At 45.9% G+C, this 24,787-nt stretch overlaps 1 protein-coding gene across 1 annotated transcript in view; it reads right to left on the minus strand.

Moving 5' to 3' along the window:
* The window catches only part of LOC135509901 (transmembrane protein 151B), a 54,114-nt gene that overhangs the window by 14,784 nt on the left and 14,543 nt on the right, over positions 1 to 24,787 (minus strand). Inside the window, exon 2 of the mRNA XM_064930728.1 lies at positions 1,199 to 1,416. Coding sequence (XP_064786800.1) covers positions 1,199 to 1,416 — 218 coding nt within the window. The remainder of the gene's footprint in view (positions 1 to 1,198; positions 1,417 to 24,787) is intronic.

Consider the following 24,787-nt stretch of genomic DNA (forward strand, 5'->3'; position numbering starts at 1 on the left):
GGGCGCTATTTCATTTTTGGATAAAAAGACGTGCCCGTTTTAAGCGCAATATTTTGTCACAAAAAGATGCTCGACTATGCACATAATTGATAGCTTTGGAAAGAAAACACTGACGTTTTCAGAACTGCAAAGATATTGTCTGTGAGTGCCCCAAAACAGATGCTACAGGCAAAACCAAGATGAAACTTCAACCAGGAAATGAGCAGGATTTTTGAGGCTCTGTTTTTCATTGTCTCCTTATATGGCTGTGAATGCGCAAGGAATGAGCCTGCCCGATCTATCGTTTCCCCAAGGTGTCTGCAGCATTGTGACGTATTTGTAGGCATATCATTGGAAGATTGTCCATAAGAGACTACATTTGCCAGGTGTCCGCCCGGTGTCCTCCGTCGAAATTGGTGCGTCATCTTCAACTGTACGTCTTTTTTCAAGCGATTCACCGGAGAAAGGAGACTACCACGAACGATATATCAATGAAGAGATATGTGAAAAACACATTGAGGATTGATTCTAAACAGCGTTTGCCGTGTTTCAGTTGATATTATGGAGTTAATTTGGAAAACAGTTCGCCGTTTTGATGACAGAATTTTCGGGGTTTTTTGGTACCCAAACGTGATGTACAAAACGGAGCGATTTCTCCTACACAAAGAATCTTTCAGGAAAAACTGAACATTTGCTATGTAACAGAGTCTCCTCATTAAAAACATCCAAAGTTCTTCAAAGGTAAATGATTTTATTTGAATCCTTTTCTGGTTTTTGTGCAAATGTTGCCCGCTAAATGCTACGCTAAATGCTATGCCAGCTATCAAAACTCTTACACAAATGCTTGTTTTGCTATGGTTCAAAAGCATATTTTGAAAATCTGAGATGACAGTGTTGTTAAGAAAAGGCTAAGCTTGAGAGCTAGCACATTCATTTCATTTCATTTGCGATTTTCATAAATAGTTAATGTTACGTTATGCTAATGAGCTTGTGGCTATAACTGGATACAGGTTTTTTTCATTTAACTTTATTTAAAATGTATGTAAAATTCCATCAACATTTTCTGACAGCAGTAGAAAGAACAATAAAAGCTATCAAACAAACGAGAAGAATAGATTAACATAGAAAACCCACAAGGTAAACTAGCTTCAGCTGTATAAAATTATTTTTAGGGTAGTGGGAGAGGTTTAAGGCCAACGTGACACACACACTAACTAACCTGTCTTGCTGGAGGTGCAGCTGAGGTAAGTCAGGGAAGGTGGTGGCGGACGGAGCCGAGACAACAACATACTCCCCGGAGCCCAGAGCTGGAACACGGCAGACGACACACCAGCCCAGCGTGGTGAAACACCCGTACATGAGGAGAGTGAGGAGGAGGCACTTCCAGTAAGACTCACGACACAGAGAGGCAGCCAGGGACTGCTGCAGGGGACGCTGCTATTAGGACAGACAGACAGACAGAAACAGATGGACAGACAGACAGACAGACAGACAGACAGACAGACAGACAGACAGACAGACAGACAGACAGACAGACAGACAGACAGAAACAGACGGACAGAAACAGATGGACAGAAACAGATGGACAGACAGAAACATTGGACAGACAGACAGACAGACAGACAGACAGACAGACAGACAGACAGACAGACAGACAGACAGACAGACAGACAGACAGACAGAAACAGAGGACAGACAGACATACAGAAACAGAGGACAGACATATAGACAGAAACAGAGGACAGACAGATAGACAGACAGACAGACAGAAACAGAGGACAGACAGACAGACAGAAACAGAGGACAGACAGACAGACAGAAACAGAGGACAGACAGATAGACAGACAGAAACAGAGGACAGACAGACAGAAACAGAGACAGACAGACACAGACAGACAGACAGACAGACGAGGAAGGGAGGGAGAAGAGAGAGTGTTCATATTGAGGAGAGTTATGACCAGGCACTGTTGCTATTGGAGGGAGAGAGGAAGGAAGAAAGGCGGGACAGAAAGCTGTAATACACAGCGATAATGGTGTAATATACAGCGATAATGGTGTAATACACAACGATAATGGTGTAATACACAACGATAATGGTGTAATACACAGCGATAATGGTGTAATACACAGCGCCAACGGAACCACAACCAACGATAATGGTGTAATACACAACGGCAACGGTACAATAAACAACGACAATGCTGCAACACACAACGATAATGGTGCAATACACAACGATAATGGCGCAATACACAACGATAATGGTGTAATACACAACCCCAACAGTACCTCAAACAACGATAATGGTGCAATACACAACGATAATGGTGCAATACACAACGCTAACAGTACCGTAAACAACGATAATGGTGTAATACACAACGATAAAGGTGTAATACATAAGTTTGCACGCCCGTTACCATTCCACTATGTCGCTCATGACTTTTGCGCCATCAGTACAAATCTTAATGGAATCTGTTGTTTTATACATGTCTTACTATCTTAATGGGATCTGTTGTTTTATACATGTCTTACTATCTTAATGGGATCTGTTGTTTTATACATGTCTTACTATCTTAATGGGATCTGTTGTTTTATACATGTCTTACTATCTTAATGGGATCTGTTGTTTTATACATGTCTTACTATCTTAATGGGATCTGTTGTTTTATACATGTCTTACTATCTTAATGGGATCTGTTGTTTTATACATGTCTTACTATCTTAATGGGATCTGTTGTTTTATACATGTCTTACTATCTTAATGGAATCTGTTGTTTTATACATGTCTTACTATCTTAATGGAATCTGTTGTTTTATACATGTCTTACTATCTTAATGGAATCTGTTGTTTTATACATGTCTTACTATCTTAATGGGATCTGTTGTTTTATACATGTCTTACTATCTTAATGGGATCTGTTGTTTTATACATGTCTTACTATCTTAATGGGATCTGTTGTTTTATACATGTCTTACTATCTTAATGGGATCTGTTGTTTTATACATGTCTTACTACTATTATTAAAGTCCTCTTTATACTCACTCAAAACAAACTCCAGTGGCTCATTTTTCAAATGGTCATGTTTAGTTTCTAAATGCAAGAGTGAAGGTTTCCTGTGAGAGAGAAACGGGGAATGTGATTGGATGAGTAACGGTGAATGTGATTGGATGAGTAACGGTTAATGTGATTGGATGAGTAACGGTGAATGTGATTGGATGAGTAACGGTGACTGTGATTGGATGAGTAACGGTGACTGTGATTGGATGAGTAACGGTGAATGTGATTGGATGAGTAACGGTGAATGTGATTGGATGAGTAACGGTTAATGTGATTGGATGAGTAACGGTTAATGTGATTGGATGAGTAACGGTGAATGTGATTGGATGAGTAACGGTGAATGTGATTGGATGAGTAGCGGTGAATGTGATTGGATGAGTAACGGTGACTGTGATTGGATGAGTAACGGTGAATGTGATTGGATGAGTAACGGTTAATGTGTTAATGTGATTGGATGAGTAACGGTGAATGTGATTGGATGAGTAACGGTGACTGTGATTGGATGAGTAACGGTGAATGTGATTGGATGAGTAACGGTGAATGTGATTGGATGAGTAACGGTGAATGTGATTGGATGAGTAACGGTGAATGTGATTGGATGAGTAACGGTGACTGTGATTGGATGAGTAACGGTGACTGTGATTGGATGAGTAACGGTGAATGTGATTGGATGAGTAACGGGGAATGTGATTGGATGAGTAACGGTGAATGTGATTGGATGAGTAACGGTGATTGTGATTGGATGAGTAACGGTACCCCTTACCTGACCCCAACCAACTGCCCTAATCCAAACCACCTTTTTAACCCCAGATTAAGGTTAAATTACTCATGTGCCAACAGTTCTGATCATAAAGACATGTCCTCTCTGACGTGATCATCTTGTAACTACCTCAAAAACAGACACAATGATCTAAAAGCACATGGCTGCAGTGTGTGTGTGTGTGTGTGTGTGTTGGTGTGTTGGTGTGTGTGTGTGTGTGTGTGTGTGTGTGTGTGTGTGTGTGTGTGTGTGTGTGTGTGTGTGTGTGTGTGTGTGTGTGTGTGTTGAATTCAGTACTGTATATGATAATTCAATACCTTATCTATCCATCATGGGCCAAGTGCACTAGCACACACACACACACACACACACACACACTCTCTCTCTCTCTCTCTCTCTCTCTAAGTGCTTGTTATAAAACCCACTATCCCCTAGCAGAGAGACGCCATAGCCAGGACAGACATAATGTTTTCATGCTGCCAGGAGAAAAGCAGACCTGCCTGGAGTGCCTTTAGCCTCAACTAGCCTCAGCACACTGACTCGAATTCTTTACTTTAGTTTATTTGGTAAATATTTTCTTTAACTCTTCTTGAACTGCACTGTTGGTTAAACTTCTTGGTAACTGGGGGGCAGTATTGAGTAGCTTGGATGAATAAGGTGCCCAGAGTAAACTGCCTGCTACTCAGCCATTAAAGCTAGAATATGCATGTAATTAGCATATTTGGATAGAAAACACTGAAGTTTCTAAAACTGTTTGAACGTCCAGTAACGTCCATTAGCGTCCAGTAACAGTAACGTCCAGTAACATCCTGTAACGTCCAGTAACGTCCAGTAGCGTCCAGTAACAGTAACGTCCAGTAACATCCTGTAACGTCCAGTAACATCCTGTAATGTCCAGCAACAGTAACGTCCAGTAACAGTAACGTCCAGTAACGTCCAGTAACAGTAACATCCAGTAACAGTAAAGCCCAGTAAAGTCCAGTAACGTCCAGTAACAGTAACATCCAGTAACAGTAACGTCCAGTTACAGTAACGTCCAGTAACGTCCAGTAACATCCAGTAACGTCCAGTAACAGTAACGTCCAGTAACGTCCAGTAACAGTAACGTCCAGTAACGTCCAGTAACAGTAACGTCCAGTAACGTCCAGTAACAGTAACGTCCAGTAACAGTAACGTCCAGTAACGGTAACGTCCAGTAACGTTCAGTTACAGTAATGTCCAGTAACAGTAACGTCCAGTAACGTCCAGTAACGTCTAGTAACAGTAATGTCTAGTAACTATAACGTCCAGTAACAGTATCGTCCAGTAACAGTAACGTCCAGTAACGTCCAGTAACAGTAACGTCCAGTAACAGTAACGCCCAGTAACAGTAACGTCCAGTAACAGTAACGTCCAGTAACAGTAATGTCCAGTAACAGTAACGTCCAGTAACAGTAACGTCCAGTAACGTCCAGTAACAATAACGTCCAGTTACAGTAACGTCCAGTAACGTCCAGTAACATCCAGTAACGTCCAGTAACATCCAGTATCGTCCAGTAACAGTAACGTCCAGTATCGTCCAGTAACAGTAACGTCCAGTATCGTCCAGTAACAGTAACGTCCAGTAACGTCCAGTAACAGTAACGTCCAGTAACAGTAACGTCCAGTAACAGTAAAGTCCAGTAACGTCCAGTAACATCCAGTAACGTCCAGTAACAGTAACGTCCAGTATCGTCCAGTAACAGTAACGTCCAGTAACGTCCAGTAACAGTAATGTCCAGTAACGTCCAGTAACAATAACGTCCAGTAACAGTAACGTCCAGTAACGGTAACGTCCAGTAACGTCCAGTAACAGTAACGTCCAGTAACGTCCAGTAACAATAACGTCCAGTAACAATAACGTCCAGTAACAGTAACGTCCAGTAACGGTAACGTCCAGTAACGTCCAGTAACGGTAACGGTCAGTAACGGTCAGTAACGGTCAGTAACGTCCAGTAACGGTAACGTCCAGTAACGTCCAGTAACAATAACGTCCAGTAACGGTAACGTCCAGTAACGTTCAGTTACAGTAACGTCCAGTAACGTCCAGTAACAGTAACATCCAGTAACGTCCAGTAACAGTAACGTCCAGTAACGTCCAGTAACAGTAACGTCCAGTAACGTCCAGTAACAGTAACATCCAGTAACGTCCAGTAACAGTAACGTCCAGTAACGTCCAGTAACAGTAACGCCCAGTAACAGTAACGTCCAGTAACAGTAATGTCCAGTAACAGTAATGTCCAGTAACAGTAATGCCCAGTAACAGTAACGTCCAGTAACAGTAACGTCCAGTAACAGTAACGTCCAGTAACGTCCAGTAACAGTAACGTCCAGTAACAGTAATGTCCAGTAACAGTAACGTCCAGTAACGTCCAGTAACGTCCAGTAACAGTAATGTCCAGTAACAGTAACGTCCAGTAACAGTGACGTCCAGTAACAGTAACATCCAGTAACGTCCAGTAACAGTAACGCCCAGTAACAGTAACGTCCAGTAACAGTAACGTCCAGTAACATCCAGTAACATCCAGTAACATTAACGTCCAGTAACGTCTAGTAACGTCCAGTAACGTCCAGTAACAGTAACGTCCAGTGACAGTAACGTCCAGTAACGCCCAGTAACAGTAACGTCCAGTAACGTCCAGTAACAGCAACGTCCAGTAACAGTAACGTCCAGTAACAGTAACGTCCAGTAACAGTAACGCCCAGTAACAGTAATGTCCAGTAACGCCCAGTAACAGTAACGTCCAGTAACGCCCAGTAACAGTAACGTCCAGTAACGCCCAGTAACAGTAACGTCCAGTAACGTCCAGTAACAGTAACGTCCAGTAACAGTAACGTCCAGTAACGTCCAGCAACATCCAGTAACAGTAACGTCCAGTAACGGTAATGTCCAGTAACAGTAACGTCCAGTAACGGTAACGTCCAGTAACAGTAACGTCCAGTAACAGTAACGTCCAGTAACAGTAACGCCCAGTAACAGTAACGTCCAGTAACGCCCAGTAACAGTAACGTCCAGTAACAGTAACGTCCAGTAACAGTAACGTCCAGTAACGTCCAGTAACAGTAACGTCCAGTAACGTCCAGTAACAGTAACGCCCAGTAACAGTAACGTCCAGTAACGCCCAGTAACAGTAACGTCCAGTAACGTCCAGTAACAGTAACGTCCAGTAACAGTAATGTCCAGTAACGTCCAGTAACAGTAACATCCAGTAACAGTAAAGCCCAGTAACGTCCAGTAACGTCCAGTAACAGTAACATACAGTAACAGTAACGTCCAGTTACAGTAACGTCCAGTAACGTCCAGTAACATCCAGTAACGTCCAGTAACAGTAACGTCCAGTAACGTCCAGTAACAGTAACGTCCAGTAACAGTAACGTCCAGTAACGTCCAGTAACAGTAACGTCCAGTAACAGTAACGTCCAGTAACGGTAACGTCCAGTAACGTTCAGTTACAGTAATGTCCAGTAACAGTAACGTCCAGTAACGTCCAGTAACGTCTAGTAACAGTAATGTCTAGTAACTATAACGTCCAGTAACAGTATCGTCCAGTAACAGTAACGTCCAGTAACGTCCAGTAACAGTAACGTCCAGTAACAGTAACGTCCAGTAAGGTCCAGTAACAGTAACGCCGAGTAACAGTAACGTCCAGTAACAGTAACGTCCAGTAACAGTAACGTCCAGTATCGTCCAGTAACAGTAACGTCCAGTATCGTCCAGTAACAGTAACGTCCAGTAACGTCCAGTAACTGTAACGTCCAGTAACAGTAACGTCCAGTAACAGTAAAGTCCAGTAACGTCCAGTAACAGTAACGTCCAGTTACAGTAACGTCCAGTAACGTCCAGTAACATCCAGTAACGTCCAGTAACAGTAACGTCCAGTATCGTCCAGTAACAGTAACGTCCAGTAACGTCCAGTAACAGTAACATCCAGTAACGTCCAGTAACAATAACGTCCAGTAACAGTAACGTCCAGTAACGGTAACGTCCAGTAACGTCCAGTAACAGTAACGTCCAGTAACAATAACGTCCAGTAACAATAACGTCCAGTAACAGTAACGTCCAGTAACGGTAACGTCCAGTAACGTCCAGTAACGGTAACGGTCAGTAATGGTCAGTAACGTCCAGTAACGGTAACGTCCAGTAACGTCCAGTAACAATAACGTCCAGTAACAGTAACGTCCAGTAACGGTAACGTCCAGTAACGTTCAGTTACAGTAATGTCCAGTAACAGTAACGTCCAGTAACGTCCAGTAACGTCTAGTAACAGTAATGTCTAGTAACTATAACGTCCAGTAACGTCCAGTAACAGTATCGTCCAGTAACAGTAACGTCCAGTAACGTCCAGTAACAGTAACGTCCAGTAACAGTAACGTCCAGTAAGGTCCAGTAACAGTAACGCCCAGTAACAGTAACGTCCAGTAACAGTAACGTCCAGTAACGTCCAGTAACGTCCAATAACATTAACGTCCAGTAACAGTAATGTCCACTAACAGTAACGTCCAGTAACAGTAACGTCCAGTAACAGTAACGTCCAGTAACGTCCAGTAACGTCCAGTAACAGTAACGTCCAGTAACAGTAACGTCCAGTAACAGTAACATCCAGTAACGTCCAGTAACAGTAACGTCCAGTAACGTCCAGTAACAGTAACGCCCAGTAACAGTAATGTCCAGTAACAGTAATGTCCAGTAACAGTAATGTCCAGTAACAGTAATGCCCAGTAACAGTAACGTCCAGTAACGTCCAGTAACAGTAACGTCCAGTAACAGTAACGTCCAGTAACGTCCAGTAACAGTAACGTCCAGTAACAGTAATGTCCAGTAACAGTAACGTCCAGTAATGTCCAGTAACGTCCAGTAACAGTAATGTCCAGTAACAGTAACGTCCAGTAACAGTAACGTCCAGTAACGTCCAGTAACAGTAACGTCCAGTAACAGTAACATCCAGTAACGTCCAGTAACAGTAACGTCCAGTAACAGTAACGTCCAGTAACATCCAGTAACATCCAGTAACATTAACGTCCAGTAACGTCTAGTAACGTCCAGTAACGTCCAGTAACGTCCAGTAACGTCCAGTAACAGTAACGTCCAGTGACAGTAACGTCCAGTAACGCCCAGTAACAGTAACGTCCAATAACGTCCAGTAACAGCAACGTCCAGTAACGTCCAGTAACAGTAACGTCCAGTAGCGGTATCGTCCAGTAACAGTAACGTCCAGTAACGGTAACGTCCAGTAACAGTAACGTCCAGTAACAGTAACGCCCAGTAACAGTAATGTCCAGTAACGCCCAGTAACAGTAACGTCCAGTAACGCCCAGTAACAGTAACGTCCAGTAACGTCCAGTAACAGTAACGTCCAGTAACAGTAACGTCCAGTAACGTCCAGTAACATCCAGTAACAGTAACGTCCAGTAACAGTAACGTCCAGTAACGGTAACGTCCAGTAACAGTAACGTCCAGTAACACTATCGTCCAGTAACAGTAACGTCTAATAACATCCAGTAACGTCCAGTAACAGTAACGTCCAGTAACGTCCAGTAACATCCAGTAACGTCCAGTAACAGTAACGTCCAGTAAAAGTAATGTCCAGTAACAGTAACGTCCAGTAACGTCCAGTCACAGTAACGTCCAGTAACGGTATCGTCCAGTAACAGTAACGTCCAGTAACGGTAACGTCCAGTAACAGTAACGTCCAGTAACAGTAACGCCCAGTAACAGTAACGTCCAGTAACAGTAACGTCCAGTAACAGTAACGTCCAGTAACAGTAACGCCCAGTAACGCCCAGTAACAGTAACGCCCAGTAACGCCCAGTAACAGTAACGTCCAGTAACAGTAACGTCCAGTAACAGTAACGTCCAGTAACGTCCAGTAACAGTAACGTCCAGTAACAGTAACGTCCAGTAACGTCCAGTAACAGTAACGCCCAGTACCAGTAACGTCCAGTAACGCCCAGTAACAGTAACGTCCAGTAACGTCCAGTAACAGTAACGTCCAGTAACAGTAATGTCCAGTAACGTCCAGTAACATCCAGTAACAGTAACGTCCAGTAACAGTAACGTCCAGTAACAGTAACGTCCAGTAACGGTAACGTCCAGTAACAGCAACGTCCAGTAACAGTATTGTCCAGTAACAGTAACGTCTAGTAACATCCAGTAACGTCCAGAAACAGTAACGCCCAGTAACATCCAGTAACGCCCAGTAACAGTAACGTCCAGTAACAGTAACGTCCAGTAACAGTAATGTCCAGTAACAGTAACGTCCAGTAACGTCCAGTCACAGTAACGTCCAGTAACATACAGTAACATCCAGTAACGTCCAGTAACATCCAGTAACGTCTAGTAACAGTAACGTCCAGTAACGTCCAGTAACATTCAGTAACATCCAGTAACGTCCAGTAACATTCAGTAACGTCCAGTAACATCCAGTAACGTTCAGTAACGTCCAGTAACATCCAGTAACAGTAACATCCAGTAACGTCCAGTAACAGTAACGTCCAGTAACGTCCAGTAACGTCCAGTAATAGTAATGTCCAGTATCGTCCAGTAACGTCCAGTAACAGTAACGTCCAGTAACGTCCAGTAACGTCCAGTAACAGTAACGTCCAGTAACGTCCAGTAACGTCCAGTAACAGTAACGTCCAGTAACGTTACTGTGACAGAGAGACAGAGGTGAGGGGGAGGTTTGACATTGATGTGCTAATGTTGCCTGTAATGTCTGTCTGTGTTGTGGTGAGAGGGAGGCAAGGAAACAACAGAACAGATGAAGAAAGAGAGGAAGTCACTAGAGCCGTCACCGAATCAAAATCAAATCAGATGTTATTGGTCACATACACGTGTTCAGCAGATGTTATTGTGGGTATAGCAAAATGCTTGTGTTTCTAGCTCCAACAGTGCGGTAATATCTAACAATCCACAACAATACCCACAACCTAAAAGTAAAAAAAGGAATATATGCATGTAAATATTATGACGAGCGATGTTGGAGTGGCATTGATTTAAATACAGTAGAAAAGAATACAGTATATACACATGAGATGAGTAAAACAGTATGTAAACACTATTAAAGTGGCCAGTGTTCCATTATTAAAGTGACCAGTGTTCCATTATTAAAGGGGCCAGTGTTCCGTTATTAAAGGGGCCAGTGTTCCATTATTAAAGGGGCCAGTGTTCCATTATTAAAGGGGCCAGTGTTCCATTATTAAAGGGGCCAGTGTTCCATTATTAAAGGGGCCAGTGTTCCATTATTAAAGGGGCCAGTGTTCCATTATTAAAGGGGCCAGTTTTCCATTATTAAAGTGACCAGTGTTCCATTATTAAAGTAGCCAGTGTTCCATTATTAAAGTGACCAGTGTTCCATTGTTAAAGTAGCCAGTGTTCCATTGTTAAAGTGACCAGTGTTCCATTATTAAAGGGACCAGTGTTCCATTATTAAAGGGGCCAGTGTTCCATTATTAAAGGGGCCAGTGTTCCATTATTAAAGTGACCAGTGTTCCATTATTAAAGTGGCCAGTGATTTCATGTCTATGTATTTGGGGCAGCAGCCTCTAAGGTACAGGGTTACATAACCGGGTGGAAGTAGCCTAGTGATGGCTGTTTAACAGTCTGATAGCCTTGAGATAGAAGCTGTTTTTCAGTCTCTCGGTCCCAGCTTTGATGCACCTGTACTGACCTCACCTTCTGGATGACAGCGGGGTGAACAGGCAGTGGCTCGGGTGGTTGTTGTCCTTGATGATCTTTTTGGCCTTCCTGTGACATCAGGTGTTGTAGGTGTCCTGGAGGGCAGGTAGTTTGCCCCCGGTGATGCGTTGTGCAGACCTCACTACCCTCTGGAGAGCCTTACGGTTGTGGGCGGAGCAGCTGCTGTACCAGGATACAGCCCAACAGGATGTTCTCAAGTGTTTAAAAAAGTATTAAAAATAAATAAAAATACTTGAATTGCGCTCAATTACTCATGTCGCAATGGGAACCAATGAATTAGTCTCCCTGCCTTCCAGGCACTCCAGGCAGGCTACATCAAACACTCAATAAGTATTGGAAAGAAATAGGTTTGAACCAAGTCCAGATGTCCAGCCAGCGCTACTGTCCTTCTCTCTCTCTCTCTAGCTCCAACCCCGTGACAGCCAGCACAACTGTCCTTCTCTCTCTCTCTCTAGCTCCAACCCTGTGACAGCCAGCACTATGTCCTTCTCTCTCTCTCTAGCTCCAACCCTGTGACAGCCAGCACTATGTCCTTTTCTCTCTCTCTCTCTAGCTCCAACCCCATGACAGCCAGCACAACTGTCCTTCTCTCTCTCTCTCTAGCTCCAACCCCGTGACAGCCAGCACTATGTCCTTCTCTCTCTCAAGCTCCAACCCCGTGACAGCCAGCACTATGTCCTTCTCTCTCTCGAGCTCCAACCCCGTGACAGCCAGCACTATGTCCTTCTCTCTCTCTCTCTCTAGCTCCAACCCCGTGACAGCCAGCACTATGTCCTTCTCTCTCTCTCTCTCTCTCTCTCTAGCTCCAACCCCGTGACAGCCAGCGCTATGTCCTTCTCTCTCTCTCTCTCTAGCTCCAACCCTGTGACAGCCAGCACTACTGTCCTTCTCTCTCTCTCTCTAGCTCCAACCCCGTGACAGCCAGTACTACTGTCCTCTCTCTCTAGCTCCAACCCCATGACAGCCAGCACAACTGTCCTTCTCTCTCTCTCTAGCTCCAACCCCGTGACAGCCAGCACTATGTCCTTCTCTCTCTCTCTCTCTAGCTCCAACCCCATGACAGCCAGCACTATGTCCTCTCTCTCTCTCTAGCTCCAACCCCGTGACAGCCAGCACAACTGTCCTTCTCTCTCTCTCTCTAGCTCCAACCCCGTGACAGCCAGCACAACTGTCCTTCTCTCTCTCTCTCTCTAGCTCCAACCCCGTGACAGCCAGCACAACTGTCCTTTTCTCTCTCTCTCTCTCTCTCTCTAGCTCCAACCCTGTGACAGCCAGCACTATGTCCTTCTCTCTCTCTCTCTAGCTCCAACCCTGTGACAGCCAGCACTACTGTCCTTCTCTCTCTCTCTCTAGCTCCAACCCCGTGACAGCCAGTACTACTGTCCTCTCTCTCTAGCTCCAACCCCGTGACAGCCAGCGCTATGTCCTTCTCTCTCTCTCTCTCTAGCTCCAACCCTGTGACAGCCAGCACTACTGTCCTTCTCTCTCTCGCTCTCTCTCTCTAGCTCCAACCCTGTGACAGCCAGCACTACTGTCCTTCTCTCTCTCGCTCTCTCTCTCTAGCTCCAACCCTGTGACAGCCAGCACTATGTCCTTCTCTCTCTCTCTCTCTAGCTCCAACCCTGTGACAGCCAGCACTATGTCCTTCTCTCTCTCTCTCTCTAGCTCCAACCCTGTGACAGCCAGCACTATGTCCTTCTCTCTCTCTCTAGCTCCAACCCCGTGACAGCCAACACAACTGTCCTTCTCTCTGTCGCTCTCTCTCTCTAGCTCCAACCCCGTGACAGCCAGCACTATGTCCTTCTCTCTCTCTCCCTCTAGCTCCAACCCCGTGACAGCCAGCACTATGTCCTTCTCTCTCTCTCCCTCTAGCTCCAACCCCGTGACAGCCAACACAACTGTCCTTCTCTCTCTCGCTCTCTCTCTAGCTCCAACCCCGTGACAGCCAGCACTATGTCCTTCTCTCTCTCTCCCTCTAGCTCCAACCCCATAACAGCCAGCACTATGTCCTTCTCTCTCTCTCTCTCTAGCTCCAACCCCGTGACAGCCAGCACTATGTCCTTCTCTCTCTCTCCCTCTAGCTCCAACCCCGTGACAGCCAGCACTATGTCCTTCTCTCTCTCTCCCTAGCTCCAACCCCATAACAGCCAGCACTATGTCCTTCTCTCTCTCTCCCTCTAGCTCCAACCCCGTGACAGCCAGCACTATGTCCTTCTCTCTCTCCTCTAGCTCCAACCCCATAACAGCCAGCACTATGTCCTTCTCTCTCTCTCTCTCTAGCTCCAACCCCGTGACAGCCAGCACTATGTCCTTCTCTCTCTCTCCCTCTAGCTCCAACCCCGTGACAGCCAGCACTATGTCCTTCTCTCTCTCTCCCTCTAGCTCCAACCCCATAACAGCCAGCACTATGTCCTTCTCTCTCTCTCTCTCTAGCTCCAACCCCGTGACAGCCAGCACTATGTCCTTCTCTCTCTCTCCCTCTAGCTCCAACCCCATAACAGCCAGCACTATGTCCTTCTCTCTCTCTCCCTCTAGCTCCAACCCCGTGACAGCCAGCACTATGTCCTTCTCTCTCTCTCCCTCTAGCTCCAACCCCATAACAGCCAGCACTATGTCCTTCTCTCTCTCTCCCTCTAGCTCCAACCCCATAACAGCCAGCACTATGTCCTTCTCTCTCTCTCTCTAGCTCCAACCCTGTGACAGGCAGCACTATGTCCTTCTCTCTCTCTCTCTAGCTCCAACCCTGTGACAGGCAGCTCTATGTCCTTCTCTCTCTCTCTCTCTCTAGGTCCAACCCCGCGACAGCCAGCTCTATGTCCTTCTCTCTCTCTCTCTCTAGCTCCAACCCCGCGACAGCCAGCTCTATGTCCTTCTCTCTTTCTCTCTCTCTCTCTCTAGCTCCAACCCCGCGACAGCCAGCTCTATGTCCTTCTCTCTTTCTCTCTCTCTCTCTCTCTAGCTCCAACCCTGTGACAGCCAGCACTATGTCCTTCTCTCTCTCTCTCTCTCTAGCTCCAACCCTGTGACAGCCAGCTCTATGTCCTTCTCTCTCTCTCTCTCTAGCTCCAACCCCGCGACAGCCAGCTCTATGTCCTTCTCTCTTTCTCTCTCTCTCTCTAGCTCCAACCCCGCGACAGCCAGCTCTATGTCCTTCTCTCTTTCTCTCTCTCTCTCTAGCTCCAACCCCGCGACAGCCAGCACTATGTCCTTCTCTCTCTCTCTCTCTCTAGGTCCAACCCCGCGACAGCCAGCTCTATGTCCTTCTCTCTCTCTCTCTCTAGCTCCAACCCCGCGACAGCCAGCTCTATGTCCTTCTCTCTTTCTCTCTCTCTCTCTAGCTCCAACCCCGCGACAGCCAGCTCTATGTCCTTCTCTCTTTCTCTCTCTCTCTCTCTCTAGCTCCAACCCTGTGACAGCCAGCACTATGTCCTTCTCTCTCTCTCTCTCTCTAGCTCCAACCCTGTGACAGCCAGCACTATGTCCTTCTCTCTCTCTCTCTCTCTAGCTCCAACCCTGTGACAGCCAGCACTATGTCCTTCTCTCTCTCTCTCTCTAGCTCCAACCCTGTGACAGCCAGCACTATGTCCTTCTCTCTCTCTCTCTCTCTAGGTCCAACCCCGTGACAGCCAGCACTATGTCCTTCTCTCTCTCTCTCTCTCTAGCTCCAACCCTGTGACAGCCAGCACTATGTCCTTCTCTCTCTCTCTCTCTCTAGCTCCAACCCTGTGACAGCCAGCACTATGTCCTTCTCTCTCTCTCTCTCTAGCTCCAACCCTGTGACAGCCAGCACTACTGTCCTTCTCTCTCTCTCTCTAGCTCCAACCCCGTGACAGCCAGTACTACTGTCCTCTCTCTCTAGCTCCAACCCCATGACAGCCAGCACAACTGTCCTTCTCTCTCTCTCTAGCTCCAACCCCGTGACAGCCAGCACTATGTCCTTCTCTCTCTCTCTCTAGCTCCAACCCCATGACAGCCAGCACTATGTCCTCTCTCTCTCTCTAGCTCCAACCCCGTGACAGCCAGCACAACTGTCCTTCTCTCTCTCTCTCTAGCTCCAACCCCGTGACAGCCAGCACAACTGTCCTTCTCTCTCTCTCTCTAGCTCCAACCCCGTGACAGCCAGCACAACTGTCCTTTTCTCTCTCTCTCTCTCTCTCTCTAGCTCCAACCCTGTGACAGCCAGCACTATGTCCTTCTCTCTCTCTCTCTCTAGCTCCAACCCTGTGACAGCCAGCACTACTGTCCTTCTCTCTCTCTCTCTAGCTCCAACCCCGTGACAGCCAGTACTACTGTCCTCTCTCTCTAGCTCCAACCCCGTGACAGCCAGCGCTATGTCCTTCTCTCTCTCTCTCTCTAGCTCCAACCCTGTGACAGCCAGCACTACTGTCCTTCTCTCTCTCGCTCTCTCTCTCTAGCTCCAACCCTGTGACAGCCAGCACTATGTCCTTCTCTCTCTCTCTCTCTAGCTCCAACCCTGTGACAGCCAGCACTATGTCCTTCTCTCTCTCTCTCTCTCTAGCTCCAACCCTGTGACAGCCAGCACTATGTCCTTCTCTCTCTCTCTCTCTAGCTCCAACCCTGTGACAGCCAGCACTACTGTCCTTCTCTCTCTCTCTAGCTCCAACCCCTTGACAGCCAGTACTACTGTCCTCTCTCTCTAGCTCCAACCCCATGACAGCCAGCACAACTGTCCTTCTCTCTCTCTCTAGCTCCAACCCCGTGACAGCCAGCACTATGTCCTTCTCTCTCTCTCTCTCTAGCTCCAACCCCATGACAGCCAGCACTATGTCCTCTCTCTCTCTCTAGCTCCAACCCCGTGACAGCCAGCACAACTGTCCTTCTCTCTCTCTCTCTAGCTCCAACCCCGTGACAGCCAGCACAACTGTCCTTCTCTCTCTCTCTCTAGCTCCAACCCCGTGACAGCCAGCACAACTGTCCTTTTCTCTCTCTCTCTCTCTCTCTCTAGCTCCAACCCTGTGACAGCCAGCACTATGTCCTTCTCTCTCTCTCTCTCTAGCTCCAACCCTGTGACAGCCAGCACTACTGTCCTTCTCTCTCTCTCTCTAGCTCCAACCCCGTGACAGCCAGTACTACTGTCCTCTCTCTCTAGCTCCAACCCCGTGACAGCCAGCGCTATGTCCTTCTCTCTCTCTCTCTCTCTAGCTCCAACCCTGTGACAGCCAGCACTACTGTCCTTCTCTCTCTCGCTCTCTCTCTCTAGCTCCAACCCTGTGACAGCCAGCACTATGTCCTTCTCTCTCTCTCTCTCTAGCTCCAACCCTGTGACAGCCAGCACTATGTCCTTCTCTCTCTCTCTCTCTAGCTCCAACCCTGTGACAGCCAGCACTATGTCCTTCTCTCTCTCTCTCTCTAGCTCCAACCCCGTGACAGCCAACACAACTGTCCTTCTCTCTCTCGCTCTCTCTCTCTAGCTCCAACCCCGTGACAGCCAGCACTATGTCCTTCTCTCTCTCTCCCTCTAGCTCCAACCCCGTGACAGCCAGCACTATGTCCTTCTCTCTCTCTCCCTCTAGCTCCAACCCCGTGACAGCCAACACAACTGTCCTTCTCTCTCTCGCTCTCTCTCTAGCTCCAACCCCGTGACAGCCAGCACTATGTCCTTCTCTCTCTCCCTCTAGCTCCAACCCCATAACAGCCAGCACTATGTCCTTCTCTCTCTCTCTCTCTAGCTCCAACCCCGTGACAGCCAGCACTATGTCCTTCTCTCTCTCTCCCTCTAGCTCCAACCCCGTGACAGCCAGCACTATGTCCTTCTCTCTCTCTCCCTCTAGCTCCAACCCCATAACAGCCAGCACTATGTCCTTCTCTCTCTCTCCCTCTAGCTCCAACCCCGTGACAGCCAGCACTATGTCCTTCTCTCTCTCTCCCTCTAGCTCCAACCCCATAACAGCCAGCACTACTGTCCTTCTCTCTCTCTCTCTCTAGCTCCAACCCCGTGACAGCCAGCACTATGTCCTTCTCTCTCTCTCCCTCTAGCTCCAACCCCATAACAGCCAGCACTATGTCCTTCTCTCTCTCTCTCTCTAGCTCCAACCCCGTGACAGCCAGCACTATGTCCTTCTCTCTCTCTCCCTCTAGCTCCAACCCCGTGACAGCCAGCACTATGTCCTTCTCTCTCTCTCCCTCTAGCTCCAACCCCATAACAGCCAGCACTATGTCCTTCTCTCTCTCTCTCTCTAGCTCCAACCCCGTGACAGCCAGCACTATGTCCTTCTCTCTCTCTCCCTCTAGCTCCAACCCCATAACAGCCAGCACTATGTCCTTCTCTCTCTCTCCCTCTAGCTCCAACCCCGTGACAGCCAGCACTATGTCCTTCTCTCTCTCTCCCTCTAGCTCCAACCCCATAACAGCCAGCACTATGTCCTTCTCTCTCTCTCCCTCTAGCTCCAACCCCATAACAGCCAGCACTACTGTCTTCTCTCTCTCTCTCTCTCTCTCTCTCTCTAGCTCCAACCCCGTGACAGCCAGCACTATGTCCTTCTCTCTCTCTCTCTCTAGCTCCAACCCCGTGACAGCCAGCACTATGTCCTTCTCTCTCTCTCCCTCTAGCTCCAACCCCGTGACAGCCAGCACTATGTCCTTCTCTCTCTCTCCCTCTAGCTCCAACCCCATAACAGCCAGCACTATGTCCTTCTCTCTCTCTCTCTAGCTCCAACCCTGTGACAGGCAGCACTATGTCCTTCTCTCTCTCTCTCTAGCTCCAACCCTGTGACAGGCAGCACTATGTCCTTCTCTCTCTCTCTCTCTCTCTAGGTCCAACCCCGCGACAGCCAGCTCTATGTCCTTCTCTCTCTCTCTCTCTAGCTCCAACCCCGCGACAGCCAGCTCTATGTCCTTCTCTCTTTCTCTCTCTCTCTCTAGCTCCAACCCCGCGACAGCCAGCTCTATGTCCTTCTCTCTTTCTCTCTCTCTCTCTCTCTAGCTCCAACCCTGTGACAGCCAGCACTATGTCCTTCTCTCTCTCTCTCTCTCTAGCTCCAACCCTGTGACAGCCAGCTCTATGTCCTTCTCTCTCTCTCTCTCTAGCTCCAACCCCGCGACAGCCAGCTCTATGTCCTTCTCTCTTTCTCTCTCTAGCTCCAACCCCGCGACAGCCAGCTCTATGTCCTTCTCTCTCTCTCTCTCTCTAGGTCCAACCCCGCGACAGCCAGCTCTATGTCCTTCTCTCTCTCTCTCTCTAGCTCCAACCCCGCGACAGCCAGCTCTATGTCCTTCTCTCTTTCTCTCTCTCTCTCTAGCTCCAACCCCGCGACAGCCAGCTCTATGTCCTTCTCTCTTTCTCTCTCTCTCTCTCTCTAGCTCCAACCCTGTGACAGCCAGCACTATGTCCTTCTCTCTCTCTCTCTCTCTAGCTCCAACCCTGTGACAGCCAGCACTATGTCCTTCTCTCTCTCTAGCTCCAACCCTGTGACAGCCAGCACTATGTCCTTCTCTCTCTCTCTCTCTCTAGCTCCAACCCTGTGACAGCCAGCACTATGTCCTTCTCTCTCTCTCTCTCTCTCTAGGTCCAACCCCGTGACAGCCAGCACTATGTCCTTCTCTCTCTCTCTCTCTCTAGCTCCAACCCTGTGACAGCCAGCACTATGTCCTTCTCTCTCTCTCTCTCTAGCTCCAACCCTGTGACAGCCAGCACTATGTCCTTCTCTCTCTCTCTCTCTCTAGCTCCAACCCTGTGACAGCCAGCACTATGTCCTTCTCTCTCTCTCTCTCTCTAGCTCCAACCCTGTGACAGCCAGCACTATGTCCTTCTCTCTCTCTCTCTAGCTCCAACCCTGTGACAGCCAGCACTATGTCCTTCTCTCTCTCTCTCTCTCTAGCTCCAACCCTGTGACAGCCAGCACTATGTCCTTCTCTCGCTCTCTCTCTCTAGCTCCAACCCCGTGACAGCCTGCACTATGTCCTTCTCTCTCTCTCTCTCTCTAGCTCCAACCCTGTGACAGCCAGCACTATGTCCTTCTCTCTCTCTCTCTCTCTAGCTCCAACCCTGTGACAGCCAGCACTATGTCCTTCTCTCTCTCTCTCTCTCTAGCTCCAACCCTGTGACAGCCAGCACTATGTCCTTCTCTCTCTCTCTCTCTCTAGCTCCAACCCTGTGACAGCCAGCACTATGTCCTTCTCTCGCTCTCTCTCTCTAGCTCCAACCCCGTGACAGCCAGCACTATGTCCTTCTCTCTCTCTCTCTAGCTCCAACCCCGCGACAGCCAGCACTATGTCCTTCTCTCTCTCTCTCTCTCTAGCTCCAACCCCGTGACAGGCAGCTCTATGTTGAGAATCTGCAACAGCCCTGATAACTTGTCTCCCCACACACCACTGCTGACTGCAAGGCCTATCTGTGAGAGGTGCCATTGATTAATAGACCCACCTGCTCACACCTCCATCTCCAGACCCACCTGCTCACACCTCCATCTCCAGACCCACCTGCTCACACCTCCATCTCCAGACCCACCTGCTCACACCTCCATCTCCAGACCCACCTGCTCACACCTCCATCTCCAGACCCACCTGCTCACACCTCCATCTCCAGACCCACCTGCTCACACCTCCATCTCCAGACCCACCTGCTCACACCTCCATCTCCAGACCCACCTGCTCACACCTCCATCTCCATCTCCAGACCCATCTGCTCACACCTCCATCTCCATCTCCAGACCCACCTGCTCACACCTCCATCTCCATCTCCAGACCCACCTGCTCACACCTCCATCTCCATACCCACCTGCTCACACCTCCATCTCCAGACCCACCTGCTCACACCTCCATCTCCAGACTCACCTGCTCACACCTCCATCTCCAGACCCATCTGCTCACACCTCCATCTCCATCTCCAGACCCACCTGCTCACACCTCCATCTCCATCTCCAGACCCACCTGCTCACACCTCCATCTCCAGACCCACCTGCTCACACCTCCATCTCCATCTCCAGACCCACCTGCTCACACCTCCATCTCCAGACCCACCTGCTCACACCTCCTGCATCTCCTCCACATGGCCTCAAACTGCACCATTTTGTTTCTCTCCGTTGCCCCACACACACTTTCAACATTTGGATAATAAAGAATTTAAAGGCTGACATTTGTTGATTTTCATGTTTTAAGTATATGTTTTTTTTAAAGGTGATTGACACACCCTTATATGCCATGTCTTGAGACATGCAGACTGACTAATGATTCAAAGTTAGTTTCCAGTGTAATACATCTGACAGCTAAATGTCTAACTCCACCCACAACTGTTGGACTCTATAACATTCCCAGAAGGCATGGATTATTGTAACCTGATGAGAAATGAACCTGGTAATCTAATTGAATTTACTGCAGGACTAAAAACCTATGGGTTTAACCTTCTGAATGAATGAGTATATTGAAGACAGAAGCCACCTCTTAATGAGTTCCGAGAGCCGATCCGTTACCAAACAAATCCGATCCATTACCAAACAAAATAATATATGTTTATTAATTGTTAATTGTTTCTATATTTTTTTATGACGATACACAGTAGGCTAATATTCCTCTTTTCCTTGCATTAATTAATGTGTCTGCATGGCTGTTCAACATTTGGCTAAAAAGAAGCCATATGGAACAGTTGCCTAGTAACCAAAACAAAGACCAGTCAAAAGCTTGGACACACCTACTTTTTTGGTTACTACAGTTTTTTCTGTATTTTTTTAAATTACTATTTTCTACATTGTAGAATAATAGTGAAGCCATCAAAACTATGAAATGACACATATGGAATCATGTAGTAACCAAAAAAAAAGTGTACAACAAATCAAATGTTTTACAAATATTTTTAGATTCTTCAAAGTAGCCACCCTTTGCCTTGATGACAGCTTCGCACACTCTTGGCATTCTCTCAACAGCAGGACTTTCTTGCCGAGTTCAGGGGCTTTAAATGTATTAATGGATGTTAGCAAGGTAAGTCACTTCTCCCACCACACACACTGTTTTCTAACTACAAACTGTAGTAACCAAAAAAGTAGGTGTGTCCAAGCTTTTGACTGGTTTTGGTTACGAGGCAACTGTTCAATATGGCTTCTTTTTAGCCAAACATCTGGATGGCTCCATTACGAGTTACTATGGCAACAAATATCACCGAATGACAGAATAAAGTAGGCTAATGCAATTGGAGGCAAAAAATTGTTGCTTACTGAAACACCCAAAGTCATCCAATTGTTATGATAGGATTTGAAGAAAAAAGCCAACCCGCGTGTGGTCAACTATTTCAGCACCGTTTCACGCTGCCTTGAGACAAACATGGGGACCGGTCTTTTTCGGAAATCTTCATTAGCCTACAATTAGGGTGTGGAAATGTTAGGATTATTTTGCTCTTCACTCGCAGTCGCTTAGTAGCCGAGGCATACTTCCGACCGGTCACGTTGTACAGCTCCATATTATTCTAACGGAAACCCTGAGGCCTACATAGGCTACTGTATGAAATGCATTTTCGTTTTTTCTTGGAAAAGAAACGCCATAATATTAATCAATTTAACCTCTCTGGGATGTGTGTGGGACGGTAGCGTCCCACTTGGCCAAAAGCCAGAGAAAATGCAGAGCGCCAAATTCAAACAAATTTGTATAAAAATCTAACTTTCATGAAATCACACATGTAAGATACCACATTAAAGCTACATGTGTTGTGAATCCAGCCAACATGTCAGATTTCAAAAAGGCTTTTCGGGGAAAGCAAACGATGCTATTATCTGAGGATAGCACCTCCGTAAACAAAAGAGAGAGAACATATTTCAACCCTGCAGGCGCGACACAAAATGCAGAAATAAAAATATAGTTCATGCCTTGCCTTTGACGAGCTTCTTCTGTTGGCACTCCAATATGTCCCATAAACATCACAAATGGTCCTTTTGTTCGATTAATTCCGTCCATATGTATTCAAAATGTCCATTTATTAGGCGCGTTTGATCCAGAAAAACACCGGTTCCAACTTGCGCAACGTCACTACAAAATATTTCTAAAGTTACCTGTAAACTTTGCCAAAACATTTCAAACTACTTTTGTGATACAACTTTAGGTATTTTATAAAGTAAATAATCGATCAATTTGAAGACGGGATGATCTGTGTTCAATACAGGAGAGAATCTGACGCTAGCTTTCTGGTCACTATCAAACAGGACACATGAAGTGACCCTCGTTTTGAACAGGGCTACTTCTTCATTCCACAAAGGAAAAACCTCAACCAATTGCTAAAGACTGGTGACATCCAGTGGAAGCGGTAGGAACTGCAAGCAAGTCCCTTAGAAATCTGGATTCCCAATGAAACCTCATTGAAAAGAGTGACCTCAAAAACAAAATCTGAATGGTTTGTCCTCGGGGTTTCGCCTGCTACATAAGTTATGTTATACTCACAGACATGATTCAAACAGTTTTAGAAACTTCAGAGTGTTTTCCATCCAAATCTACTAATAATATGCATATCTTATCTTCTGGGGATGAGTAGCAGGCAGGCCCCCTATCCTAGAGAAGTTAACTAAGCTACGTTTCAGTATAAACAGCACACCAAATACAAAAATAATTTACAAACCAATTATAATCAATCCCATATAGTCTGTTCTAACAAAAAGAGGTTTAAAAAGTCTCTAGTACAGCCAATATTAAAAACAAATCAAATGCATTTGTGAATTCAATCGCTTTAGCCAACACGTTGAGGTTAATTCATTTTTATAAGTGTTCAAGGCTCCCTTTGTTATTTAGTTTTATAACTAAAATGCTTGACTGTATTGAATGACATGGATGACTTGTATGTTGTGTGAAATGAATGAATAATCGATTGAGATCCTGTATACTGAAGTACATTATGTCATTATTATTATTATTGTCATTATTATTATTATTATTATTGTCATTATTATTATTATTATTGTCATTATTATTATTATTGTCATTATTATTATTATTATTATTATTGCCATTATTATTATTGTCATTATTATTATTATTATTATTGTCATTATTATTATTATTATTATTGTCATTATTATTATTGTCATTATTATTATTGTCATTATTATTATTGTCATTATTATTATTATTGTCATTATTATTATTATTGTCATTATTATTATCATTATTATTATTATCATTATTATTATTATCATTATTATTATTATTATTATTATTATTATTATTATTGTCATTATTATTATTATTATTATTGTCATTATTATTATTATTATTATTGTCATTATTATTATTATTATTATTATTATTATCATTATTATTATTGTCATTATTATTATTATTATTATTATTATTGTCATTATTATTATTATTATTATTATTATTGTCATTATTATCATTGTCATTATTAGTCATTATGACAATAAGTAAGTTACACTAAAACAGACACAGTGAACCGGACTCTCAGGCCTTCAGCTCCATGTCCTATCAATAGTTTTCTCAAAGGCGCCCTCTGGTGGTCCAAAACTAGCTTTAACGACAACAATGGCTGTCAGCAAAACACTATGACCGTCATGCACTTCAACAAGCCACGCCGTTGCTCGGCAACCCCACCAAGCTCTGCTGCAGTAGGATGCAACGTCGCTGTATCTCTTCTCATTACCGTAAAGGACTTTGCTGCTGTCAGCTTGACATTTTCCTGCCATTTTCATTCAACTGTAATCGTCGAACCGGTGGAACAGACTCCAACACAATTGATCCTCGACTCCTGGTGTCGATTCCCAAGATTCAGTATTTTTTCGGGAAACGGAGGAGACGGATTAGTTGCTTACTTTCGAGAACACAAACACTTGCATTTTTCAAAGCGAGCAGAGCAGAGACTAGGACAGAGAGAGAGGGGAGGGGCTACAGTATAGGCAGGTCAGACACCAGACAGAACCGTGCACTAGGTCTATCTATCAGTATAGGCAGGTCAGCTACCAGACAGACAGACAGAACCGTGCACTAGGTCTATCTATCAGTATAGGCAGGTCAGACACCAGACAGACAGAACCGTGCACTAGGTCTATCTATCAGTATAGGCAGGTCAGTCACCAGACAGACAGAACCGTGCACTAGGCCTATCTATCAGTATAGGCAGGTCAGTCACCAGACAGACAGAACCGTGCACTAGGTCTATCTATCGGCAATCAATAGCTGTATTTCACAAGTTATTGGCTTACAATGTCTAGCAACTTCAGTAAAGCAGGGTCTATCATCAATGAATAAGCTAAGATATTCTACACGCAACAGACCGAATACTAAACCACACACTGGCATCATTAGCGAAGAGAAAGAGCAGGCA

The sequence above is a fragment of the Oncorhynchus masou genome, chromosome 23 (genome assembly GCF_036934945.1).
Source record: "Oncorhynchus masou masou isolate Uvic2021 chromosome 23, UVic_Omas_1.1, whole genome shotgun sequence".
Taxonomy (NCBI): Eukaryota; Metazoa; Chordata; class Actinopteri; order Salmoniformes; family Salmonidae; genus Oncorhynchus; species Oncorhynchus masou.